Genomic DNA, 20,333 nt, shown 5'->3' on the forward strand with positions numbered 1-20,333 from the left:
CACACTTCGTGAAAAATTTGTAACCCTACATTTCACACTATTGAAACATAGCACTTTAGCGAGTATTGATATTGTTTATAAATTTAAACAAATTGGCAAGAGATTTCATGTATGTACTCAACACGAAACATGCACAAAATGAGCACAAATATACAGATTCAAATGCCAGTACATGGAAAAACAAGCTTTCCACCAAAGTGTATATTACAAATTGGGAACATTTGTATACAATTTCACGGTAGACAAATATTTCACTAGATTAATTCATGTTAATTCAGGAGTTAAAGCTACATCGAGAGCTCCTGCATTCAATATCAAATGACTTCCAGTTTTTGTCTTAGGTAATGAAATGACAATTATACAGACTATGCTGCAATCTATGAAGGCCAAAAAAGTGGTATACTTAAACTTAGCCAGCAGAAATATCTGTTGGCTAGAGATAATAAGCTGCGCTGTATTTGCATGAACTTATGAATTTGCTTAATCTCCCATTTTCATTGTTAACAATCAGTAATATTATTGGTATTATAGTAATGCTCAGTGCAATCGGTGCTTATTGGTCGCACTTCAAACTCATGTAATTTGAGAACTCCTGGCTTCTTGATTTAATCCTTTTATTATCATATGAGGGATCTGAATTATCATAAAGGCCCTGAGAATGAGACAGCCTCTAATTGTAACTGCCTCTTTCAGTGCTAGCATACTATTTATTTGCATTACGATGCATACTAAGTCATTGTATGATCAAGAGCTCAATACTGCGCATTGAACAATCATACTTTTCCAATCAGAGTTAAGATCCAAGAATCTCATAGACAATCACTCGTTAAGTAAGGTAAGATGTTCAAGTGGAAATAGATGAAACACTATCTCTTTCCACAATAGAATGCATGCCACAGTCACAACTGACTTTCGGAATCATAGTATATGTACTAATGCTCCATATGTCTATTGTGAATGCAAAACTCCAATTGGGATGTTCACATGAATACACATTTCAAGCTCAGTTATTGTCCTGTTAACAGTGATGCCTCTTACCACAATGGCAAGTCCAAAATTATTAAAAGTCTGATCTAGTAATACTACTCTTCCTCTTTAATAAAATTAATAGTTCATAATTTATCATTTTCAACTTCGATCACTTCCAGACTAAGTGGCACAATAGTATGTAAGGTTCTAAGATATAAAACCATCATTCACACTTTATCGTGAATGAATAGAAGATAATACCACCAATATATATCTTCTATTAAATCTTAGATTAGGAAGTGATAATCCACAATCTGAAATTCCATCAACTATGTGGATGGTATATTCCTCTTATCAGAATTGAATTCAAGTCATATATAGAGTAAAGAATTTTTCTTAGATCAAGCTATCAATCTTGTATGATTTAGTCTTATAAGTGCGGATGTTTTGCTTAGTCAAGTTTGATTAGTCTGAGCTCTTCAACACAAAGTTGATCGCAAGACTTGATGTGACCTAAGTTAACAAACTATCAGTAGTTGTAATAACAATTGAAACAATTGTAATAATCAATACTATTCTACTTTCAGACTTACGGGGCTATTGCTGTTTTAGCCATCTACTTATTTAATTGAGCACTTCTTAGCTGTCAACAATGTCGATGAGAAAGTTGACAAGAATGAAAAAGATGATACGGAGAGACCCACGGTGGGCATTTCCGTTACCAGGGAAGAGATCATCCGTGGGCAATATCAGAAGACGCAAGTGCAGTCTTCCGAAGCCCTGGCCTACCTAGCCCTTTTTCTATTTAGCTTGGCCAATTTGCGTCGCTTTAATATCAATTGATAAAGAGTATCCAGGCCTTCATGTAAACCTTCCCCTGTAATAGCACAAGCAGGCTGCACTCTTATACTGGAACTGCCAGGCATTCCAGCCAATTCCAAGACACCAAGTTGCTTTTCCAATTCACTCACTTCTTTAGCACCTACAAATAAGATTATCATTGTCCAATTATATACCAAGATAATAAAAGTTTAAGTTAACAAAGCTTACCTAACAAATCTTGCTTATTTGCAAGAATTAAAATGGGCACACCCGCATTATCAGGACTCCTTGCTGTTTTTGTAAGTTCCATTTTTGCTTCTTCAAGTCTTTCTGCATCACAAGAATCAACAACAAAAATAATACCGTCTGTGCATCTAGTATATGATTTCCATAAAGGTCGTAATTTTTCTTGTCCACCTACGTCCCAAACTAAAAAATTTACTCCTAGGAAACAATAAATATTAGAACATTATATGAAAATTAAAGATCTATAAATCCTATTGATTGATGTTTAAAATATACCTTTTGCTTTGCCAATGCCACCACGGATTCTTTCGCAGTTGAAACCAATGGTCGGTACAGTATTCAAATATTGATCAAATTTTAATCTATAAAGGGCAGTTGTTTTTCCTGCACTGTCAAGACCTAACATAGCTACATGAAGCGGTGTTCCTGTGGGAAGAGCCTCGAGCAGACCACCTCCACTGGTGCTGCTCCTGCCCAACCCAGCACCCATTCCTTCCTACCCACCTTTTCTAGATTTTTTATCTCTCTCTTCTCCTCCTTTTTATAATTATACTTCTTACCACTCTATTATACTTTTATCAAACATCTATACAATTGCTTGCACTTCTGGATTGTGCCTTACTTTTTTCTTTATTCTTTAATATCTTCCTATGTTGATAATACGTTATTATATTTTTCTTCTATTCTTTCTATAGTTCTTATCTTATCAAAGAGAAGCCTGTTTCTAGGCCAGTGATTATTGTACCACCTAAAATAAAAAAAATAATATAGTTACTGCAATATTTTTAACAGAAGAAGCTAATTTTAAATAATTATAAATAAAGAATACTTAATTTATAACGCACTTACATTTTTTGTTGTGTTTATACTTTTCTTTTAATAATTTATTTTCTTGAACCCTTTGAAAATCCCTTTTTCTTCAATGTTTTGATAAACTTCTTCTTTCTTACTATTTTTCTCTCTGCATAATACAATATAAATGCTTCTAATATTTTCACATACGTTTGTATATTAATGTCTTTAAATATAATAATATAATAAATATTATTGATAATCAAATTTCTAAATGTTTCTCAGTTGACGTGACATTAATATCTTACTACTTACAAAAAGAAAAAAAAAAAGAAAGAAAAGAACGAGAAAAGAAAAAAAAAGAAAAAAGGAAAAATAAATAAACAAACACTATAATTAAGCGTCTGGGAAACGCTAATTACTCAACGCTTATTAATTTCTGCATTCGTAATTACTTGTCCATCTAATACAAAAGTGGTCGTTTCATATATTTCTACAAATTTCTCTCATTACGTAATTTGACGCATATTTTCTTAATACTCACCACCTCATTTGTGTATGGAACTTATCCAAATCTACATGATACTTGGGAGGCCGTCATCCTGAAAGGTCGCACAGTAACACATCACATCGACTTTGACATACTTCTCATCGAACTTGAAAGACCGGTTGTAATCATCGAAAAACCAACTTAAATATGTTAACTTTCTGCGTGTCGTATTATTAGTCAGTTTCATCTATATATATATATATATATATATATATATATATGTGTGTGTGTGTGTGTGTATATTCTTTATCAATAAATGATCGCTTGTCACTGATATACGAAGAGACAACAAAACAATCGAGGACCGGTAAACGTCGATACGTCCGCAAAAACTCGCACATCCAACGACTATATTACTGATAGATCGACAAATAGTATGATCTATCTGGTAAAAAATTTTTTAAACGAACTCGTATGGTGGCAGCACTAGCTAACGCAAGAAATTAATTTAATAGCCAATAGAAATATCTGATTTTTCTAATTGTAAACTGTGCTTAATAATAAAAATAAATGCTTTTCGAAAATCATGCAATGTTTCGTTCTTACATCATCTTGTAGTGAATCCATATACGAAAATAATACGATTCATTTTTTCTTTCTTGGCATAGTCGATATTACAGTGCAATATATACCGACATGTTCTTTAGTTTATGCAGTTATTCACATTAGTATATGTAGTCTACGTCTGACGTTGTATTCGTTGAGGCGTTGATCTGACACTAGATCGAGATTTGGTGAAATTATAGATTGTTGTATAAAAAATTTGGATATTCAATCAATTTTGATATCATATATTCTATTTAAGCTGCCGTTTATTCTATAAATACAAATATGCCACGCGGTAAGTAAATCATTGTCCATCGTACTTTAATTAATACATGAATATCTCGCCACGTTTTTTAGAGAAAAATAATGCGCAATTTTGGTCATCTCGATTTCAAAATATCCTTTTGTTTATTTATTTATTTATTTTTGTTTATTTTAGGAAAATTTGTCAATCACAAAGGTCGTAATCGCCACTTTACGAATCCCGAAGAATTAGAAGAACAACGTCGCCAGGAAGAAGAAAAACGTCAATGGAGAGTCAGTATTTTTAGGTTAACCACCAGCTCAACGACTTAGATATTATTGTTAAGTACGTAAGGTCGAATTGCCCTTCGATGGTCAAATGTGACAAGGGCAGATAGTTGCAACAGAGTGTTTATGCAATTGCATTGTGCTTCGTTATATTTCCTTTATAATTTTAAATATTGACGTAGGTTAAAAGTATTTTTAACTCTTTGGTATATACAGTTATTCATGAAATTGAGCATACTTACGTTACAAAGGTCATTTGTTCAATCTACAGAAAACATACAATTTTTTCATGAATAAAGTTTTTTGTATGTATTATATATACTTTTAACAAAACAATTCATTTTATTTTATTAACAAAAATAAAGAAATGTAATACATTTTATCGTCACAAAATTGAACATACATGTTTAACATATTTACATATAATAATTAATAATTCTAGTTAATATTTTGTTGCATATCCAATTGCATGCATAATGATTTCTAAACTCTAAGTGTTGGTATAGATTAGATTAATTTTTTAGTAATGAAACTTGAGTAGCCTTTCTTAAGCAATATATGTCAAGTGTTTAGGGTCATTATTATATCAAAAATAATATATGATAGGCATTTGCAACTTTTCAGGTAAATGCTTCAAATTATTTTTTAAAATATTTTATTATTTTATTTTGTCCATAATTGTATTAATAAGTTCATTATTGTGCCAATTTTGTTGGTCATCATACAATTTCAAAACTTAATATACCATGCTTTATATTTGAGATAATATTATTTTTATTAAATGCCATATATGGTTTTTTCACATAATGATTCTATCAACCGAGTTAAATAAATTATTTTTAACTTCATCCAAAAATTTATTTCAGATATTTGGATCATAATTTATATATATTTTTGTAAATTTTAGACATTCAAGTTTATTGGCTTTAGAAATGTAAAGTCTTTTATGTTATTCAACTATTGTAACTTTTATCTCGTAAAATTCTGCAAACTATTTTTATTGATACAGTTTTCTTAATTCTTGACAAAGCATCTGTTGTTAATTTTAGAACATTAATTCTAGGATTTACTTTAACTTGCCTAATTGAATACTGCTTCTCCATCTCTGTCAACATTCTTTTTCTTTTTCTTCATGCTGCATTGTATAATGTACCAGTATGTATGTAATTCTTTATGAATTTTTAACACGTTATAATAGCTCCTGTTTATTATTTTTCCGATTTTAAGGGTTATCCTGAAAATACAGTTTTATAACTAATTTTCATGTAGAATTATCGATCTCTGTTCTTTTTAGTTTTTGCTAATAAACAGTGATAAATGACGATCGGAAGTAACGTAACAACGGAAAAAAAAGAAAACGTAGATAAAAGAATTTGAGATATTACCGTCGTAAACGAGTATTTATAAACATAATTTTTAATTAATTCTCTCTCCTTATACGTTCAATTTTATGACGATAAAATATACTGCATTTCTTTATTTTTGTTAATAAAATTAGGTGAATGTATCATTCGTGTTTTTAGGTGGTTAATTATTCGTTAAAATAATGCATACATAAAACTTTTATAGTGCGTGTACGTTAAATATTATGAGTTACTATACATTATAATTAAATATATTAGATGTCCTTACGATATATTATTTCTTATATGAATATAAGTTACTTAAAATATTATTTGTTTTCTATTAATAAAAGTGTATAGATGTGTTAAAGTATTATATATCGTACTAAATAACGATCATTGGTATAATAATTTTATCTATATATTTAAGTAATATAAATTGAAATATATACTACTGAACATTTTAATATTTGATCATCTAGAAATTATATGACATTCACATTAAAATATAGTATGAACGACGCACACTGCACCTATCTTTTATATACCTTGAAGAGTAATGTAATGTATACAATAAAATATACATTTGCACATAAATGTATACTGAAAATTCTACAAATTGCTGATTGATGAAAAATAGTATTATTAATTTAAAGGATATAAAATGTTTTATAGAGAAATTGGTAATTGTTTGTTTATTTATTTTTTCTAGAAAAATAAAGGTAATGAGTCATCTAGTGATGAAGAAGTGGAACCTAAAGCACGTGGAAGTAGGAATAAATTAAAAAATTTCAGTGCATCTGAAACAGATAGTGAAACTGAATCAGATTCCGAGTCAGAAACAGAGGTAATTAAAACTTATTTACAAATTTAATTTTCGTTAATACAAATGTACTTTACAAAATATCTTTATGTATTTATTTTATATTTTTAGGGTAAGGCAAAAGGAGTTGAGAATTTAATTCAAGTGGAAAATCCAAACAGAGTACAAAAGAAAGCAAAAAAGTTATCACAACTTAATCAATCATTAGACTCTGCAAAGCCCGAGTTATCGCGGAAAGAAAAGTAAACAACTTTGCAATTTTCGTTTGAATATTGCTATTTTTCTTGTTTAGATTTTAATTTACAATTGATTTAGGGTAAAAAGGATTTAGAAAATAATTAAAACAATATTTATAAATATTTTTAATTTCAGAGAACAATTAGAAAAGCAGAGGGCCTATGCAAATTATCAGAAATTGCATGCCGCAGGAAAAACTGATGAAGCTCGAGCAGATTTAGCACGATTAGCAATAATTAAGCAGCAGCGAGAAGAGGCTGCAAAACGAAGAGAAGATGAGAAGAAACAAAAAGAATTAGCACAACAAAAGAAAACTGAATTGACACAAAAGGCACTGGGTAAAAGAACCTAGATTATTAAAATCATTCAAATTAAGTTACATCACTATCTACATGTTATATTGTGCTAATTTCCTATACAATTGAAATCCTACTTTCATATTATTGAAATTGGACTAAATGAATTTAAATAAATATGTACTCTGAGTATTTGATGAGTATGTCCTAAATTGTATAAATACAGTTATTATAATAATATTTGAAATTAATTGTTGTCTTTTTATAACTGTAATATTTTTCCATTTACAATATATACAGACACATACATATATATTCAGCAGAATATTATATGATATCATTTTGAGTATGTTATTTTTTCTAGAAAAAAGAAAAGAATCCAACATGTCAAATCTTTTATATTTTTAAATTTATTGTTTTTTTTTTAATAGTCATAAATATAACGGTATCATATAAAACTTTCGGATAAAAAAAGTGTAAGTACCAGTTATAAAGAACTTATAATTCAAAAAACAAAGTTTTTTTTTTTATTTGAGAAGTTTGACAAATATATTAATATAGTTAATTAGGTTAAATGTTCAATTAAAAGAAAGAATTATTAGAAAGAAATTTAAAATGGCATTTAACTGGGCAGAAGGAGAGACAATAAAATTATTAATTCTGTATGGACAATATGATTGTTTAAAATATCCATTTGATGATAATTTTGATAAAAAAATGTATAGATATAAAGCATATAAACATATAGTAGATGCCATGAATATACCTTCTTTAACAATATATGATTGCATTACAAAAATAGAGGATCTAAAAAAGCAATATTGTTATGAATTATCAAAAATTGCTGTTGCTATATTATGTGGAAAATTGTATGAATCCCAAACAAAATATTTTAAATTAATGCACAATCTATTTTTCCCATTTGTTAACTGTGACCAAAAAGTAAATATTACACAAAATTGATGTCTCTCGCGCGTATGTGTGTGTGTGTGTGTGTGTATGATGTATGTATGTATGTATGTATATATGATGTATGTATATATGATGTATGTATGTATGATGTATGTATATATGATGTATGTATGTATGTATGATGTATGTATGTATGTATGATGTATGTATGTATGTATAATGTATGTATGATGCATATATGATATATATATTCGAGTTATATAATAATCAGTTATATAAAAAATAAATTTAAAAATTATAATTTTTTTTGTAGGAAGATAAAATTACAAAAGATATGGTTAAAGATGTTTGTACAGAAATAGATTTAATAGAAGAAAAAAAAGATGATGAATTTGATATGTTTGCAAAGAGTATAGCTTATCAGTTACGAAATATTAGTTTAAGTAAGTAAAATTAAAACAAGACTAAATGATATCTAATAAAACTAATCTTACTTACTTTTTATAGAAAGTGCTATTGAATTAGAAAAAAAAATACAAGATTTGGTAACAGAAGAACGTCTAAGTAATATTAAACGTTCTCTTTCTAGTGACAACATAATTTGCTGTTGTAGTTGTAGTAATTGTGTAGAAATTCGTCAAAAGAATGGTTTTGAATTACAAGTAACCACTAGTAATCAAGTATTCAAAACCAAACAAAAATAATGCTTATTTGTGAAAGAGTCATTTGTTATAAATAAATAGAAAAATATAAATTTTTGAAAATACTTTTAATTAGTTTAAAATGTTTTTATCAAAAATGGTTTTCTTATGATTTCTTCTACTTCTTGTTGATGCAATTTGGCTTCGCCAACAGCTGGTGCTGCCATAGCAGGGCGTCCACAGTATTTTAACTGAAAGTGTAATAAATATTATTTATGAATTATTATATGCATTCACTCATAACTTACTTGTTGACCACATAGATTTTCAAAACGTGGTTTCACGAAATTCCATGCTCCCATATTTCGAGGTTCTTCTTGACTCCATATGAAAACTATTAAGAAATTTAATATAAAATAATTCAAAACAATAAAATAACAGCAATAATTTATGGAGTATTGATAATAAAATAGTTTAATTTAACAAATTCCAATATTTATTTTACTTACGTTTTGCATGATTATATTTTTGTATTTCTTCCAATAATTCTTGAGTAGGAAATGGACAAAGACATTCTAATCTAATAATTGCAACATTATTTTCTCCAATAGTCTTCTTATAATCTTCAAGAGCATAATAATGTTTTCCACTGGTTAAGATTACTTTATTTATTTTAGAAATATCTTTATCACTATTTCCTGAAATATATATAGTATATTTAGACACACACGCGCATACGGACGACACGATGCACACACACACACACACACATACAGGCGCGCGCGAATTATCTTATTATATTTTAGACATATTTTATAATATATTAGTGTATATTTCAAACCTATAACGGGCTTGAAACTTGTACCAGGCTTCATATCTGTCAATGATGATGTAGCATTCGCATGTCGTAATAATATTTTAGGTGATATCACAATTAATGGTTTTCGAAAATTTCTTATCATCTAAAAAAATTAGATATGTTTATGATTTTATCTGCATTTAATACGGATTAACTTATAATTGTTTATACAAATATGTAATATGATGACTAAATTATAATTTATTTATTGCCATACCTGCCTTCTCAATAAATGAAAATACTGTGCTGGTGTAGTGGGATTAACTACTTGTATATTAACATGTTCGCCATCAACTTTATCTTCTTTGCTATTTGTAAGTTGTAAGAAACGTTCAATTCTACATGAACTATGCTCTGATCCAGCACCATCATAACCATGAGGCAAAAGCATTGTCAACCCACTACTGACCATCCACTTTGCTTCACCACTTGTTATGAAGGTATCGATAATAATTTGCGCTCCATTAAAAAAATCTCCAAATTGTGCTTCCCAAATAGTTAAAGTTGTTGGAACTGTAATGCTTATACCATATTCATAACCCAGTACTGCTTCTTCTGATAGAATACTATTAGCTAATTCTAATTTTCCAGTTTGTTCATCTGCCATAGAGTTTAATGGAATATAAATGTCTAAAAGATAATTAGATATATAATTTTATTTTCTATGCAGAATGTAATATTATGGAAGAAATTATGAAAAAGATTTAATATTACTTACTTTCAGTATTCTGATCAACAAACATAGCATGCCTATGGGAAAATGTTCCTCTACCTATATCTTGTCCACTTATTCTAACATTATAACCTTGATAAAGTAAAGATCCTATAGCCAATGCTTCTGCAGTGGCCCAATCTAACTGTTCACCAGATATTAGTTTTTTCAGCCGGGCTTGAACATGATTTTTCAGTAATTGATGGTGAATATTCTAGAATAAAAAAATAAAATTATTTTTTAAAAATAACTTGTAATAAACAATATATAAATATTTTATTGATATATATACTCACAAAATTTGTTTCTACATGGACACTTCTTTCCCCAATAAATCTTAGCAAATCTATATCAATACCTGTATCCCATTGAGTTATACTGTCTTCAGCTTGTTTCATTCCAGTCCATCTGCCTGAGAAGTATGTTACTTCTGGAACGTAATTTTCAACTTGTTTAAGGGCTTCAGACAACCATTTATTATGTTCTTTCACAATATTTTCTGTTTTAGCCTTTGTCAAGATATTGGACTTGATTAATTTTTCTACATATCGATCTGGTACAGATCTAAAGAGTTAAAAAACTCATTTTATTTCCATCAATTTGATGATAATGCTATAGTCAAATATTATACTTACGGACGATTTTGTATAATTTTATATATCTTTGGATTTGTTAAAGTTGGATCATCTAATTCGTTATGACCCCATCTTCTGAAGCAATTTATATCTATAAAAATATCTTTTTTAAATTTCCTTTGATATTTAAAAGCTATTCTTGTAGCTCGTACAACCATCTGTAAAAATATTATTCTTTTTAAGGTAATTGGTCTGTAAAAACATAACACATATATTCAAATGTATTATATTTACTTCTGGTTCATCTCCATTTACATGAATTACAGGAGCTGCAATCATTTTTGCCAAATCTGTGCAATATCTAGAGGATCTACCTCTAGAAGGTGGAGTTGTAAATCCTAATTGATTATTAATTATTAAATGGATTGTGCCTCCTATCTCAAAGTGTGGTACATTACTTAATGCTAGACATTCTTGATCAATTCCTTGTCCTATATAAGCAGCATCACCATGAATCTTTAAAAAATGTCAAGAAGCTTATTATATTATATTACTTATATTATATTTTATAATTATTATTTTATAATGTATGATACTCAAAATTATATATATAATAATTACTTGTAAATTTAATACTTTATCACTCCACCATGTAGTACAATCATTATTATATGCACCATCCTTGACAATCTGCATGATTCCACGAGTTTTTCCCATAGAAACTGGATTAACAGCTTCTAGATGAGATGGATTACGGAGCATTGTAACATGTAAACTTTTATCATCAATTTTTAGATTTGTGGAAGACACTAAATGACTTGCAACATCACCCACAGTCTTTGCATCATCTGGAAATTCTGAAGATCCTTTAAGTTTACGAAATAATTTTTCTGGTGGAAAATCAAGCATTCCTGTTAAAAAATTTAAGCGTCCACGATGTGGCATACAGATAACGATATCAGTCAAGTCAGCTGTAAAATAATAAGAAATTTTTTTGGATTTCTTTTATTCAAATAATACTTTTATCTATATATACTTACTATTTAAAGATAGTTTAAAAAATTCGTGAAAAAAAGCCATCATGCTTTCTGCCCCTTCTCCACTATATCTTTTCAAGCTTACAAATTTTGTAGCTAGAAAATTATCAAACGTTTGACTCTTTAACATCTCTGTTACAATAGCAATCCGTGTTTTATTATCCAATGATTCTATTAAGCACTCTTCTGTAGTGTTAGCAAACCATTCCCTTTCTTCTTCGCTCTGTTAGAATAATAATAATAATAATAATGATAATAATAATAAATTATAATTAAATATGTATAATTATTAAAATATTAAAAGTTGAAATATATCTACCTCAAGATGATTAAATTCCACTCCAATATAAGAACAATAGATAGTATTCAAAAACTTTAGTGCTTCTGAAATAGTTCCTTCCTTTTGTTTTATTTTTAAAATTCCTTGGAACGATACTTTGTCTGTTAGATTTAATCCAAATTGTTCTGGTTGCAATTCTGGAAGCATTAGTTGTTTGCTCAATGATATGGGATCTATGTTGGCTTGTTTGTGAGCAAATTGTCTATATGCCATAACAAGTCTATAGAAATTACTATTTTTAGATCGTATCTCTAAGTCTTCTTTTGACACTGAAAATTAATATATTTAATAATTATAATTGTGGTATTTAAATAAAAATATTGAAGTAAACATTAATTTAAATACCTTCAAAATATTTTTGTTGTTCTTTTGGTCTGTATCCATAAACACCATTTTCACTGTGATACAATTGGATGACATCATTATGTTCATAACGAATACGTTTTATTTGTAAAATATTCCTATTATACTGTGTAATTCTTACTTTTAAATACAATGTTAAACTGACATATGTTCTTAATGCCATTACTGTTAAAAGAATAAAAGATTGAAATTGAGAAGTAGATCTGCTGCAAGTACGTTTCTTGTAATTGTCTGTTATTGGCTATCGTTCAATTAAAAATGACTATGCATATGATAAATTTTATCTGTTTACTTTAAAAATCCGTATCAAAATATTGTCTTAGAGCTAATCGTTACGTAGATTATTTATTTGAGAGAAAATGTTATCAGTAAGGGAAATGACCCAAAAAAAGTTGGATATCATAAAAGAAAAAAGAATATGTTACAAAAGTTTATCATATTATTTATTATATTTGATTACATTCGTTACTTATTATATAATTCCTATATCTATATAAGTATTTATTTATCTTTTCAAATTATATTATAAGTAACGTTGTAATATAGAACTATTTATAAGCAATATTTCTCAGTATTTTATTTTAATTAAAAAACGTTCTATACAAATATTAGCATTAAATCAACATTAAAATAAATATAATATTGTGATATTTTTATATACAATAAAATTCAGAAATATAGTTACCTATACTATTATTTAACCAAGAAAATCATAATTAGATACATCATCGAATTGTTGATTTTGTGTATTATTAGGTGCCATAGGACGTGTTGTCATTTGTCCTCTTGGACTAACCATTTGCTGTTGTATTCCAAGTATTTGTTGTCTGTATTGAGGTTGTTGCTACACGAAATGAATATATATACATATACATATATATTTATACTACCAAATCAAATAGAGAAAGAATTATCATGTTTAAATTGTATACCTGTTGTAATAAATGGCGTAAACCAAGACTATTAGTTGACACAGGACGCATCATTCTTTGAGCATTAGATGCTTGATTTGCCATAGCAGCAGGAGCAATACCACGCTGTGCCTGTTGAGCCTAATAATAATTAAATATTAACAATAATTCAAATATCTCTTCAAATTTAATTAATGAATATTATTAATATTATTATTAGTAACATACTTCAAGTTGCTGTTTATATTGCATTTCCTGTTGTTGCGCTACTTCTAAATTTTGCTGTATCTGTGACAGTAGTGATAAGTCAAATTACTTTCTTTACGATACAAAGCAAAATATGTATATACATATCATAATGTTTTTCTAGTGCTTACATTAACTTCTAGTTGTGATTTATATTGTGCTTCTTGTTGTTGTGCAGCCTCTAGTGTTTGACGTAACTGTTGGATTTTTAATAAATTCTGGTGCCTTGCTATCTCCAAATCATCAAAAGGTGGTCTTTGTTGACCGATGATACCTCCTGTATTACCACTGACTTGCGATGCAGTAATTCCTCCACTCTATAAATGTTTATAACAATTTATTGATTCGAAAATTGAATTATTATTTTAATTTATACAACAATATATCTTTATTATACGATTCTCAGCTTACCTGTAAAGTTAATTGATTTTGTTGAGCTGTAGGAGTTTGTAAAGTCTGCTGAGGTGTATTCGCAGAAACAACATTTTGTGTAATCTGTCCTCCACCCATTGTCATAGTGTTTGTTTGAGACATTAAAATTCCTCCTTGTGATATTCCTGTGTTCGGTATGGTACCAGGTAAAGCATTTCCAGCAGCAGTACCAGCCTATTTAATCAAGTTAATTGTAATAATTTATAATATTTTATAATTTTATATTTGCAAGTTCTATTTTTATTTGCTATACTTACTTGACCTTGTCTCATTGGACCTTGTGAAGTTTTTTGTTGTTGAATCACTTTACGAAGACGATCTACAAAAGCTGTTTGATCATTAGGAATAAAACCCAAATACGTTCGTTTTTCTGCTGTGTAGAGAAGTATAAGCACTTTTATTTCACATGCTGAACTCGGAGGTACAGATGTAAAATGGACACAGCCTGCCTGAAAATAAAATATATAGGTGCAGATATATAAATCATTTTCATAGCGACAAAATGAATAGAATAATAAAGAAATAATTTTTACAAATCCAGAAGTCATCATATTTGTTAATGATTCTAAAGCTTCGCATGGTGTTGGATGAAAAAGAACAGATTTGGAATTTTTTAAATAAGATCCGCCAATATTTCCTATTAATTGTTTTGGCATCAGTTGCATTATTAACTTTTGCGGCCATGTATCTGCTTTCCTAAAAGTCCCACCAAGAAAGAATTATTCCATATGGATATATGATTGTTCATAACTACGAACTAAAAAATCTTACAACTCTGGATCTCCATCTTTTGAATTGGCAGAAACTTGGCAGGGAACATGTCTTGTTTGCTTCTGTGCATCAGCAGGATTTTTAGTTTTTTCAATCCATTCCACAACACCTTGCCAAATAGTATGTCGTTCTCTTGCAGTTGTAATCTGTTGATTTGAAATATTTCCACCACCTCCATTAGTCTGCAATGCAGATAGCAGAAGAGATACAGAAGAACAAAGTTTTTAATATAGATAAAAAAAAGAACAACAATAAAAAGAGGGAAAAGGAACCATTAAGAAAAAATTATTGGAAAGATGCACTTCTATAATAAAATTATTTATCATGAAGTACCTGTGCTTGAGGATGAGTAGCTAGTGGAGTTACAGAACATACTGGAACTGGGGCTTGAGATGCAGTTACTGTCGGTGGAACTTGAGTAGGCACAGATGGACTTACACACGATGCTGTAAGTTGTGGCGTTGCTTGACTGTGTGCTGGCTGATTTGAAATTGACAAGGATGCTTGTTGTTGCTGCTGTTGCTGTTGTTGCAGTTGCATAGTCAATCGTAATTGTTGCTGCTGTTGTTGGTTTATCTGTTGTTGTTGTTGCTGAGCATTTGCTGCCATGATATTACTGTTAACTACTGAAATGTGAATGTATAACATATATATAAACACAATTATCTTATTACATATATAATAATATTAATTTATAATAACATATTACCATCCATTCTTTGACCATATGGAGATACATTAAGTCCTAATGACGAAGGTGGTTGTGTTAATTGAGCAATTAAGGCGCTACTCTGTGCATTGGTGGGAGCACTAGCACTTGGTGGTATGAATGGTCTCATCCATCTTGAATGTGTAGCTCTTGCACCCACAGCTCCTGGATGATAATTTGGCGGAGCAGATATTTGAGGATTATAGGGTGGTCGTGTAGCACTCATAGGGGCAGCCATATTTTGTGTGACTGTCTGATGAACCGAAGAAATATTTTGAGGTGTTTGATTTCTGAATGTAGTAGCCTGTGATTGTGGTGTTGGTGCAATACTTTGTTGAACTTGGTTTGGATTTGGACTATCATTACTTTGTAATGGACTGAGAGGAATTTGTGCTGTATTTGGTACAGCAGTATGAACTGTCCCTCCAATTGATGGGCTTACAGGTCTTTCTTTTAAATTATAATTACGTAAAAGTACTAAATGTCGCGGATCTTTAGCATAATTCTTCGTTTGAGATGATTGCAGATCACCTCCTGCTTTTTCAAATAGTTTAAATAATGCTGGTATTTTCCGTGGAGACAGTACGGATAGATTGATGTTTCTCTAACAATAAAAATACTATAAAGTATAATACACACGTAAGAACTGAGCAAAAATTATTTTAAATATGACAAACCTCCTGAAAAAGCGCAGCTACTTGTTCTACAGTATGACCAGCAAATTTATAAGATTCTTGAATTACTGTTTGATATGGAGGTGAATTGCAGATTAAAATACAATGTTTCTGTGTTGCACTACTTGGTTCTCGTCTTAATAATAAATCTTCAAAGCATTGCAGTGCGGTAGCAAGACCTTCTCCAATATTTGCATGTGACTCTCCTTTTCCACCAACCATTCTAGTTATAACAATTGGTTATAATGGTTATAACAACCAATGATTATAACATTTTAAATAAATAAATTATGATTATATATATGTCAGAAATATTATATTGAAATAATAAATATAAAATTTTACATACTCAAGTTTATCTAAAACAAGTAGTAATTTATGAGGATTTACATAAGGCCCAAGAGTTTCTGTACAAGATGCTGGCAAACAATCAGCAGCATGATATAATACTATCCCATAAAGTGTAGTACTATTCTGTTACATAAAAAAAAAAAAAATATTTTGGGTACAAATGTCAAATAAATCATAATATAAATATTAGTTTATGAATTTAAATACCTCTGCAACATATTCTCTATCTTCTATGCCACCTTGACTAAAATATCTATAAATATAAATAAAATTAGTTTAATTAATTACATAAATATAATTGTTATTACTTCATTTTATACATATATTTCAACTATATAATTACAAAAATATAACGTACTCTAACGTGGGTATTAAATAATTTGTTTTGAGATCATTCAGATATGCTCCATTTACAGCTGTTTCTTCAATAACAAATATAACATCAGCTTGTATACCATGTTCAGTAGGTCCAGCAACCATCTTTTTAAATTAAATAAACTATTGCTTCAAAAGTAGATGCAAAAAAGTGTAGAAATGTATATGTGAATACTTTAACAATACTGTAAAATATAATATAAAAATTAGATTTGACCAAATTTGTATAATATCTTAAATCTCAATATAATAATAATTAAATTTTATATTAATATTATGATTTACTATAAATATATTATACCTATTTATTTTTTATTTTTTCATCTTTATTGCATTGTATATAACAAAATAAATATAATCTTTAAGTGCAAATATATCCGTAAAACAATATGATAAAAATTATCTAACCTTCATTCTAAGTTTGCATTTCCATTAAAAATTTCGCGATATTCTTCTATTGCAGCGCCTCGTAGTGACCATATTATGAAATAAAATTTATTTGATATTCAATGGTTTTACCACACAAGTAAAATATATCACTGACTAAATAGACAATTGTTCCTAGACTGGATACATACTTAAATAAAATTTTGAATAGCTTTTAATAATAATTTTACTACATTTTGATAAATTACTTGTTTTTGTATTTTCTGATATTTTATAAAAAAAAACAAAATTTCTTTTAGATGAAAATAATATTTTATTATATAGTTTTATTATATATTTTATTATATAGTTTAATATATATTTTATAATCATGGTTATCAAGCGAAAATATTAATAAATATAAATATAATATGTATCCATATATAATACAATCCAACCATATTTGCAGAACTATATTCTAACATTTAAAATAATAAAGAACTATTAACTTTTCCATTTAACTGAAGGAATACGCAAAGCACTTGTAGCATAAAAATATTCTTCTGATTGTGGTTGAAGTTTGCTTTTATATTCTAACAATGCTGTTTGATCTCCTTGCATTACAAAAATCTGAAACCATATTTGTTCATAAGTATAAATATTTTGTAAAATATATTATTATAGTACATACATCTATAGCAATTCTGTAACAATTGAAAGATTTTGCTAGTTCTAATCGTTTGTCAATATTGTCTACATATTTTAAATATTGTTCAAGAACATCAAGCGGTGCCTGTGCTTTGTGCAGTAATTTGACAATATCCTCCACAGGCAGAGATGTTTGTAATTTTTTATTTCCAAGCCAACCCTGTATTAGCAAAACAAAATTAATCCATAACATTATGTAAATGTTACGTAAATAGTAAATACGAAGTCATTCATGTGTTAAAATATTATTACTTTTGTCAAAAGTAGACGATCAATAGTTTCCCATTCACCAAGCGATGCTTTAACCTCGATTACTATTTTTTGGTATTGCTTAGGTGATATATCATGTTGTTGAGAAAACATAACAGCTGATTGTGAAGAATGTTTATCATTTTTACATATGTAACGTAAAAAATCAAGAACTGACCAATTTGCCTCTATTTTTTCACTATTTTCTGTGTTTCTTAATGCTACATGCCATTCTATAAATGTAAATTAATATATAACATTTAATATTAATTACCATAAATAGTTATATATATATTTCTTTACATACTTACCTAATAACTGAATATAAGAATGAAGAAATTGTGTTTCTTTACAATCAATTAAATTTAAGAATTGTGTCTTATAGCAGTTACGAAGTTTTTGCAGTAATTTATCACAATCTTGAGTATTCTTTAGAATAATATGCAGATTTATCATCTGCAATGCAAGACTTTTATATTATGTAAAAATTATAATATTTTATATAGATTAATATTTTTAATAGATTATATGTTTAATATTTTAAATAGATTATACTTACTGCAGAATTTACTAATTGACCTAGCATTCTAAAATCAATATCAAAATTATTATCGAGATATCAGAAAGTAATTAATGCTTCATCAGTATACTTACGATAAAATATCTGTAATTTCATTTGTTTGTAATATAGTAGATAAATAATGTATATACACATTCACGACTTCTGGTCTTTCAGCTAGTAGACGATAAACTAAAGATTTCTTTAAAGTTTTTATAAGAAATAGAACTATCTAGAAAATATAAATACATTAAATGTTTATAATTGATATAAATGTTGATAAATGATTTTAAAAAATTATATATATATGTATATATAATTACTATTAATATGGCATTTCCATTTCCACTTTTTACAGCTGAATCTAATAATGCTGTTTTGCTAGCTAATGATTTATATGGTTCCAACGAATAGGACTGTCCCATTAATATCTTTCTTAAAGTAATATCTGGTTGTATTTGAATGTCATCATTAGATTGTTGATCTATATTTTGTATTTTATCTACAGCTAAAACTAAAATATAAATATAATATTTGGATTTCATATATTTATCGATATAATATAATTCATATATATTATAGTTTATTTTCTGTTAAAGATATTATAATTTTTAACATACTGCAATGAAGTGTTTTTTCAGAAATGACAGAAAGTAGAGGTTTCAAATTCTGTAAATCATTATTAGATTTTATATAGTTTTTAGATGTTGATAGAAAAGAAACATCAGTACCCAAAATCTCTGATTTAATATTTAAAGCTTCGAACGGTTGATCTACCTGTTAAATTAATGCAACAACAACAACAACAACAACAACAATGATAATATAGAAATATTACAAAAATAGATCCGTGAAAATATGTAATATATTTTTTAACCTCGTTACCCTCGAAGCAGAAAAAATTTTTTTCAATATCGTCCCAATAATTTTCCTCGTCTTTTGTAATGCTCATATTGACACGAAATTAATTCAATTGTCTCTATATAATTACAATCACGAAATCCTTTTATACAAGTATTATCAACAATAAAGAGCATTGTAAAGAATATGTCGTTCGTAATTAATTATTAACATCCTGTTCGAACAAATTATGTACGTAAGTAAAAGTTAATGTGTCAATATTTATTGTTGAAAAGTTGACTATTTTGGTCATGAATCATATATATCATTCAGACGAAGTACTCCGTTTTTCTAAATTCAAAAGTTGTTTGATCATTTTCATGTCATGTTCTATATTACCAACAATTTTGACTTAACATTAACGATACAAGAAACTTAACTGAAATGTTTTTATTTAATGTAATACTATTAATTAATTAATTAATTAATTAAAGAAGTTAATATAAATATATTTTCCTTTATTATTCATTATAATATCTATTTACTAT

At 28.2% G+C, this 20,333-nt stretch overlaps 6 protein-coding genes across 12 annotated transcripts; 2 read left to right on the plus strand and 4 right to left on the minus strand.

The window, feature by feature from the left end:
- Positions 1 to 54: 54 nt before the first annotated feature.
- LOC127070899 (ADP-ribosylation factor-like protein 4C) lies at positions 55 to 3,710 on the minus strand. The gene is made up of 5 exons (XM_051009456.1): positions 3,374 to 3,710; positions 2,887 to 2,998; positions 2,314 to 2,785; positions 2,020 to 2,235; positions 55 to 1,951 (listed from the first exon to the last, which is right to left on the minus strand). Exons 3-5 carry the CDS (start codon positions 2,525 to 2,527, stop codon positions 1,755 to 1,757), a joined length of 627 nt encoding a protein of 208 aa, XP_050865413.1. The 5' UTR covers positions 2,528 to 2,785; positions 2,887 to 2,998; positions 3,374 to 3,710; the 3' UTR covers positions 55 to 1,754.
- Positions 3,711 to 3,951: 241 nt separating this feature from the next.
- Positions 3,952 to 7,402, plus strand: LOC127070945 (28 kDa heat- and acid-stable phosphoprotein-like). The gene is made up of 5 exons (XM_051009584.1): positions 3,952 to 4,220; positions 4,365 to 4,462; positions 6,512 to 6,646; positions 6,734 to 6,864; positions 6,995 to 7,402. The coding sequence occupies exons 1-5, from the start codon at positions 4,211 to 4,213 to the stop codon at positions 7,209 to 7,211; spliced, it is 591 nt and encodes a 196-aa protein (XP_050865541.1). The 5' UTR covers positions 3,952 to 4,210; the 3' UTR covers positions 7,212 to 7,402.
- Positions 7,403 to 7,532: 130 nt separating this feature from the next.
- LOC127070867 (uncharacterized) lies at positions 7,533 to 8,833 on the plus strand. Its single transcript, XM_051009410.1, has 3 exons — positions 7,533 to 8,115; positions 8,381 to 8,510; positions 8,575 to 8,833. The coding sequence occupies exons 1-3, from the start codon at positions 7,771 to 7,773 to the stop codon at positions 8,769 to 8,771; spliced, it is 672 nt and encodes a 223-aa protein (XP_050865367.1). The 5' UTR covers positions 7,533 to 7,770; the 3' UTR covers positions 8,772 to 8,833.
- Positions 8,818 to 12,911, minus strand: LOC127070943 (probable 2-oxoglutarate dehydrogenase E1 component DHKTD1 homolog, mitochondrial). Of its 3 annotated transcripts, none has more exons than XM_051009576.1 (13): positions 12,577 to 12,899; positions 12,211 to 12,500; positions 11,895 to 12,114; positions 11,491 to 11,825; positions 11,149 to 11,370; positions 10,915 to 11,072; positions 10,576 to 10,843; positions 10,286 to 10,493; positions 9,785 to 10,197; positions 9,550 to 9,670; positions 9,218 to 9,406; positions 9,017 to 9,102; positions 8,818 to 8,959 (listed from the first exon to the last, which is right to left on the minus strand). In XM_051009576.1, the coding sequence occupies exons 1-13, from the start codon at positions 12,755 to 12,757 to the stop codon at positions 8,846 to 8,848; spliced, it is 2,805 nt and encodes a 934-aa protein (XP_050865533.1). In that variant the 5' UTR covers positions 12,758 to 12,899; the 3' UTR covers positions 8,818 to 8,845. The 3 variants fall into 3 exon arrangements, with proteins under 3 accessions (XP_050865533.1, XP_050865532.1, XP_050865534.1); XM_051009575.1 differs by having other exon boundaries at positions 11,476 to 11,825; positions 12,577 to 12,878; XM_051009577.1 differs by lacking the exons at positions 8,818 to 8,959; positions 9,017 to 9,102; positions 9,218 to 9,406 and having other exon boundaries at positions 9,556 to 9,670; positions 9,789 to 10,197; positions 11,476 to 11,825; positions 12,577 to 12,911.
- A 247-nt stretch (positions 12,912 to 13,158) lies between these two features.
- Positions 13,159 to 17,541, minus strand: LOC127070944 (mediator of RNA polymerase II transcription subunit 25-like). Of its 5 annotated transcripts, none has more exons than XM_051009580.1 (15): positions 17,472 to 17,541; positions 17,047 to 17,248; positions 16,896 to 16,941; positions 16,687 to 16,811; positions 16,341 to 16,560; positions 15,664 to 16,267; positions 15,288 to 15,580; positions 14,955 to 15,136; positions 14,717 to 14,879; positions 14,441 to 14,632; positions 14,163 to 14,357; positions 13,883 to 14,068; positions 13,734 to 13,793; positions 13,527 to 13,646; positions 13,159 to 13,438 (listed from the first exon to the last, which is right to left on the minus strand). In XM_051009580.1, the coding sequence occupies exons 2-15, from the start codon at positions 17,166 to 17,168 to the stop codon at positions 13,292 to 13,294; spliced, it is 2,655 nt and encodes an 884-aa protein (XP_050865537.1). In that variant the 5' UTR covers positions 17,169 to 17,248; positions 17,472 to 17,541; the 3' UTR covers positions 13,159 to 13,291. The 5 variants fall into 5 exon arrangements, with proteins under 5 accessions (XP_050865537.1, XP_050865540.1, XP_050865539.1 ...); XM_051009583.1 differs by having other exon boundaries at positions 14,955 to 15,100; positions 15,393 to 15,580; positions 17,365 to 17,530; XM_051009582.1 differs by having other exon boundaries at positions 15,393 to 15,580; positions 17,365 to 17,530.
- Positions 17,542 to 17,743: 202 nt separating this feature from the next.
- Positions 17,744 to 20,169, minus strand: LOC127070910 (spermatogenesis-defective protein 39 homolog). Its single transcript, XM_051009494.1, has 9 exons — positions 19,823 to 20,169; positions 19,566 to 19,722; positions 19,269 to 19,459; positions 19,041 to 19,177; positions 18,946 to 18,973; positions 18,698 to 18,842; positions 18,390 to 18,619; positions 18,121 to 18,297; positions 17,744 to 18,059 (listed from the first exon to the last, which is right to left on the minus strand). Exons 1-9 carry the CDS (start codon positions 19,895 to 19,897, stop codon positions 17,934 to 17,936), a joined length of 1,266 nt encoding a protein of 421 aa, XP_050865451.1. The 5' UTR covers positions 19,898 to 20,169; the 3' UTR covers positions 17,744 to 17,933.
- Positions 20,170 to 20,333: the final 164 nt, after the last annotated feature.

Source organism: Vespula vulgaris, chromosome 19 (assembly GCF_905475345.1).
Source record: "Vespula vulgaris chromosome 19, iyVesVulg1.1, whole genome shotgun sequence".
NCBI lineage: Eukaryota > Metazoa > Arthropoda > Insecta > Hymenoptera > Vespidae > Vespula > Vespula vulgaris.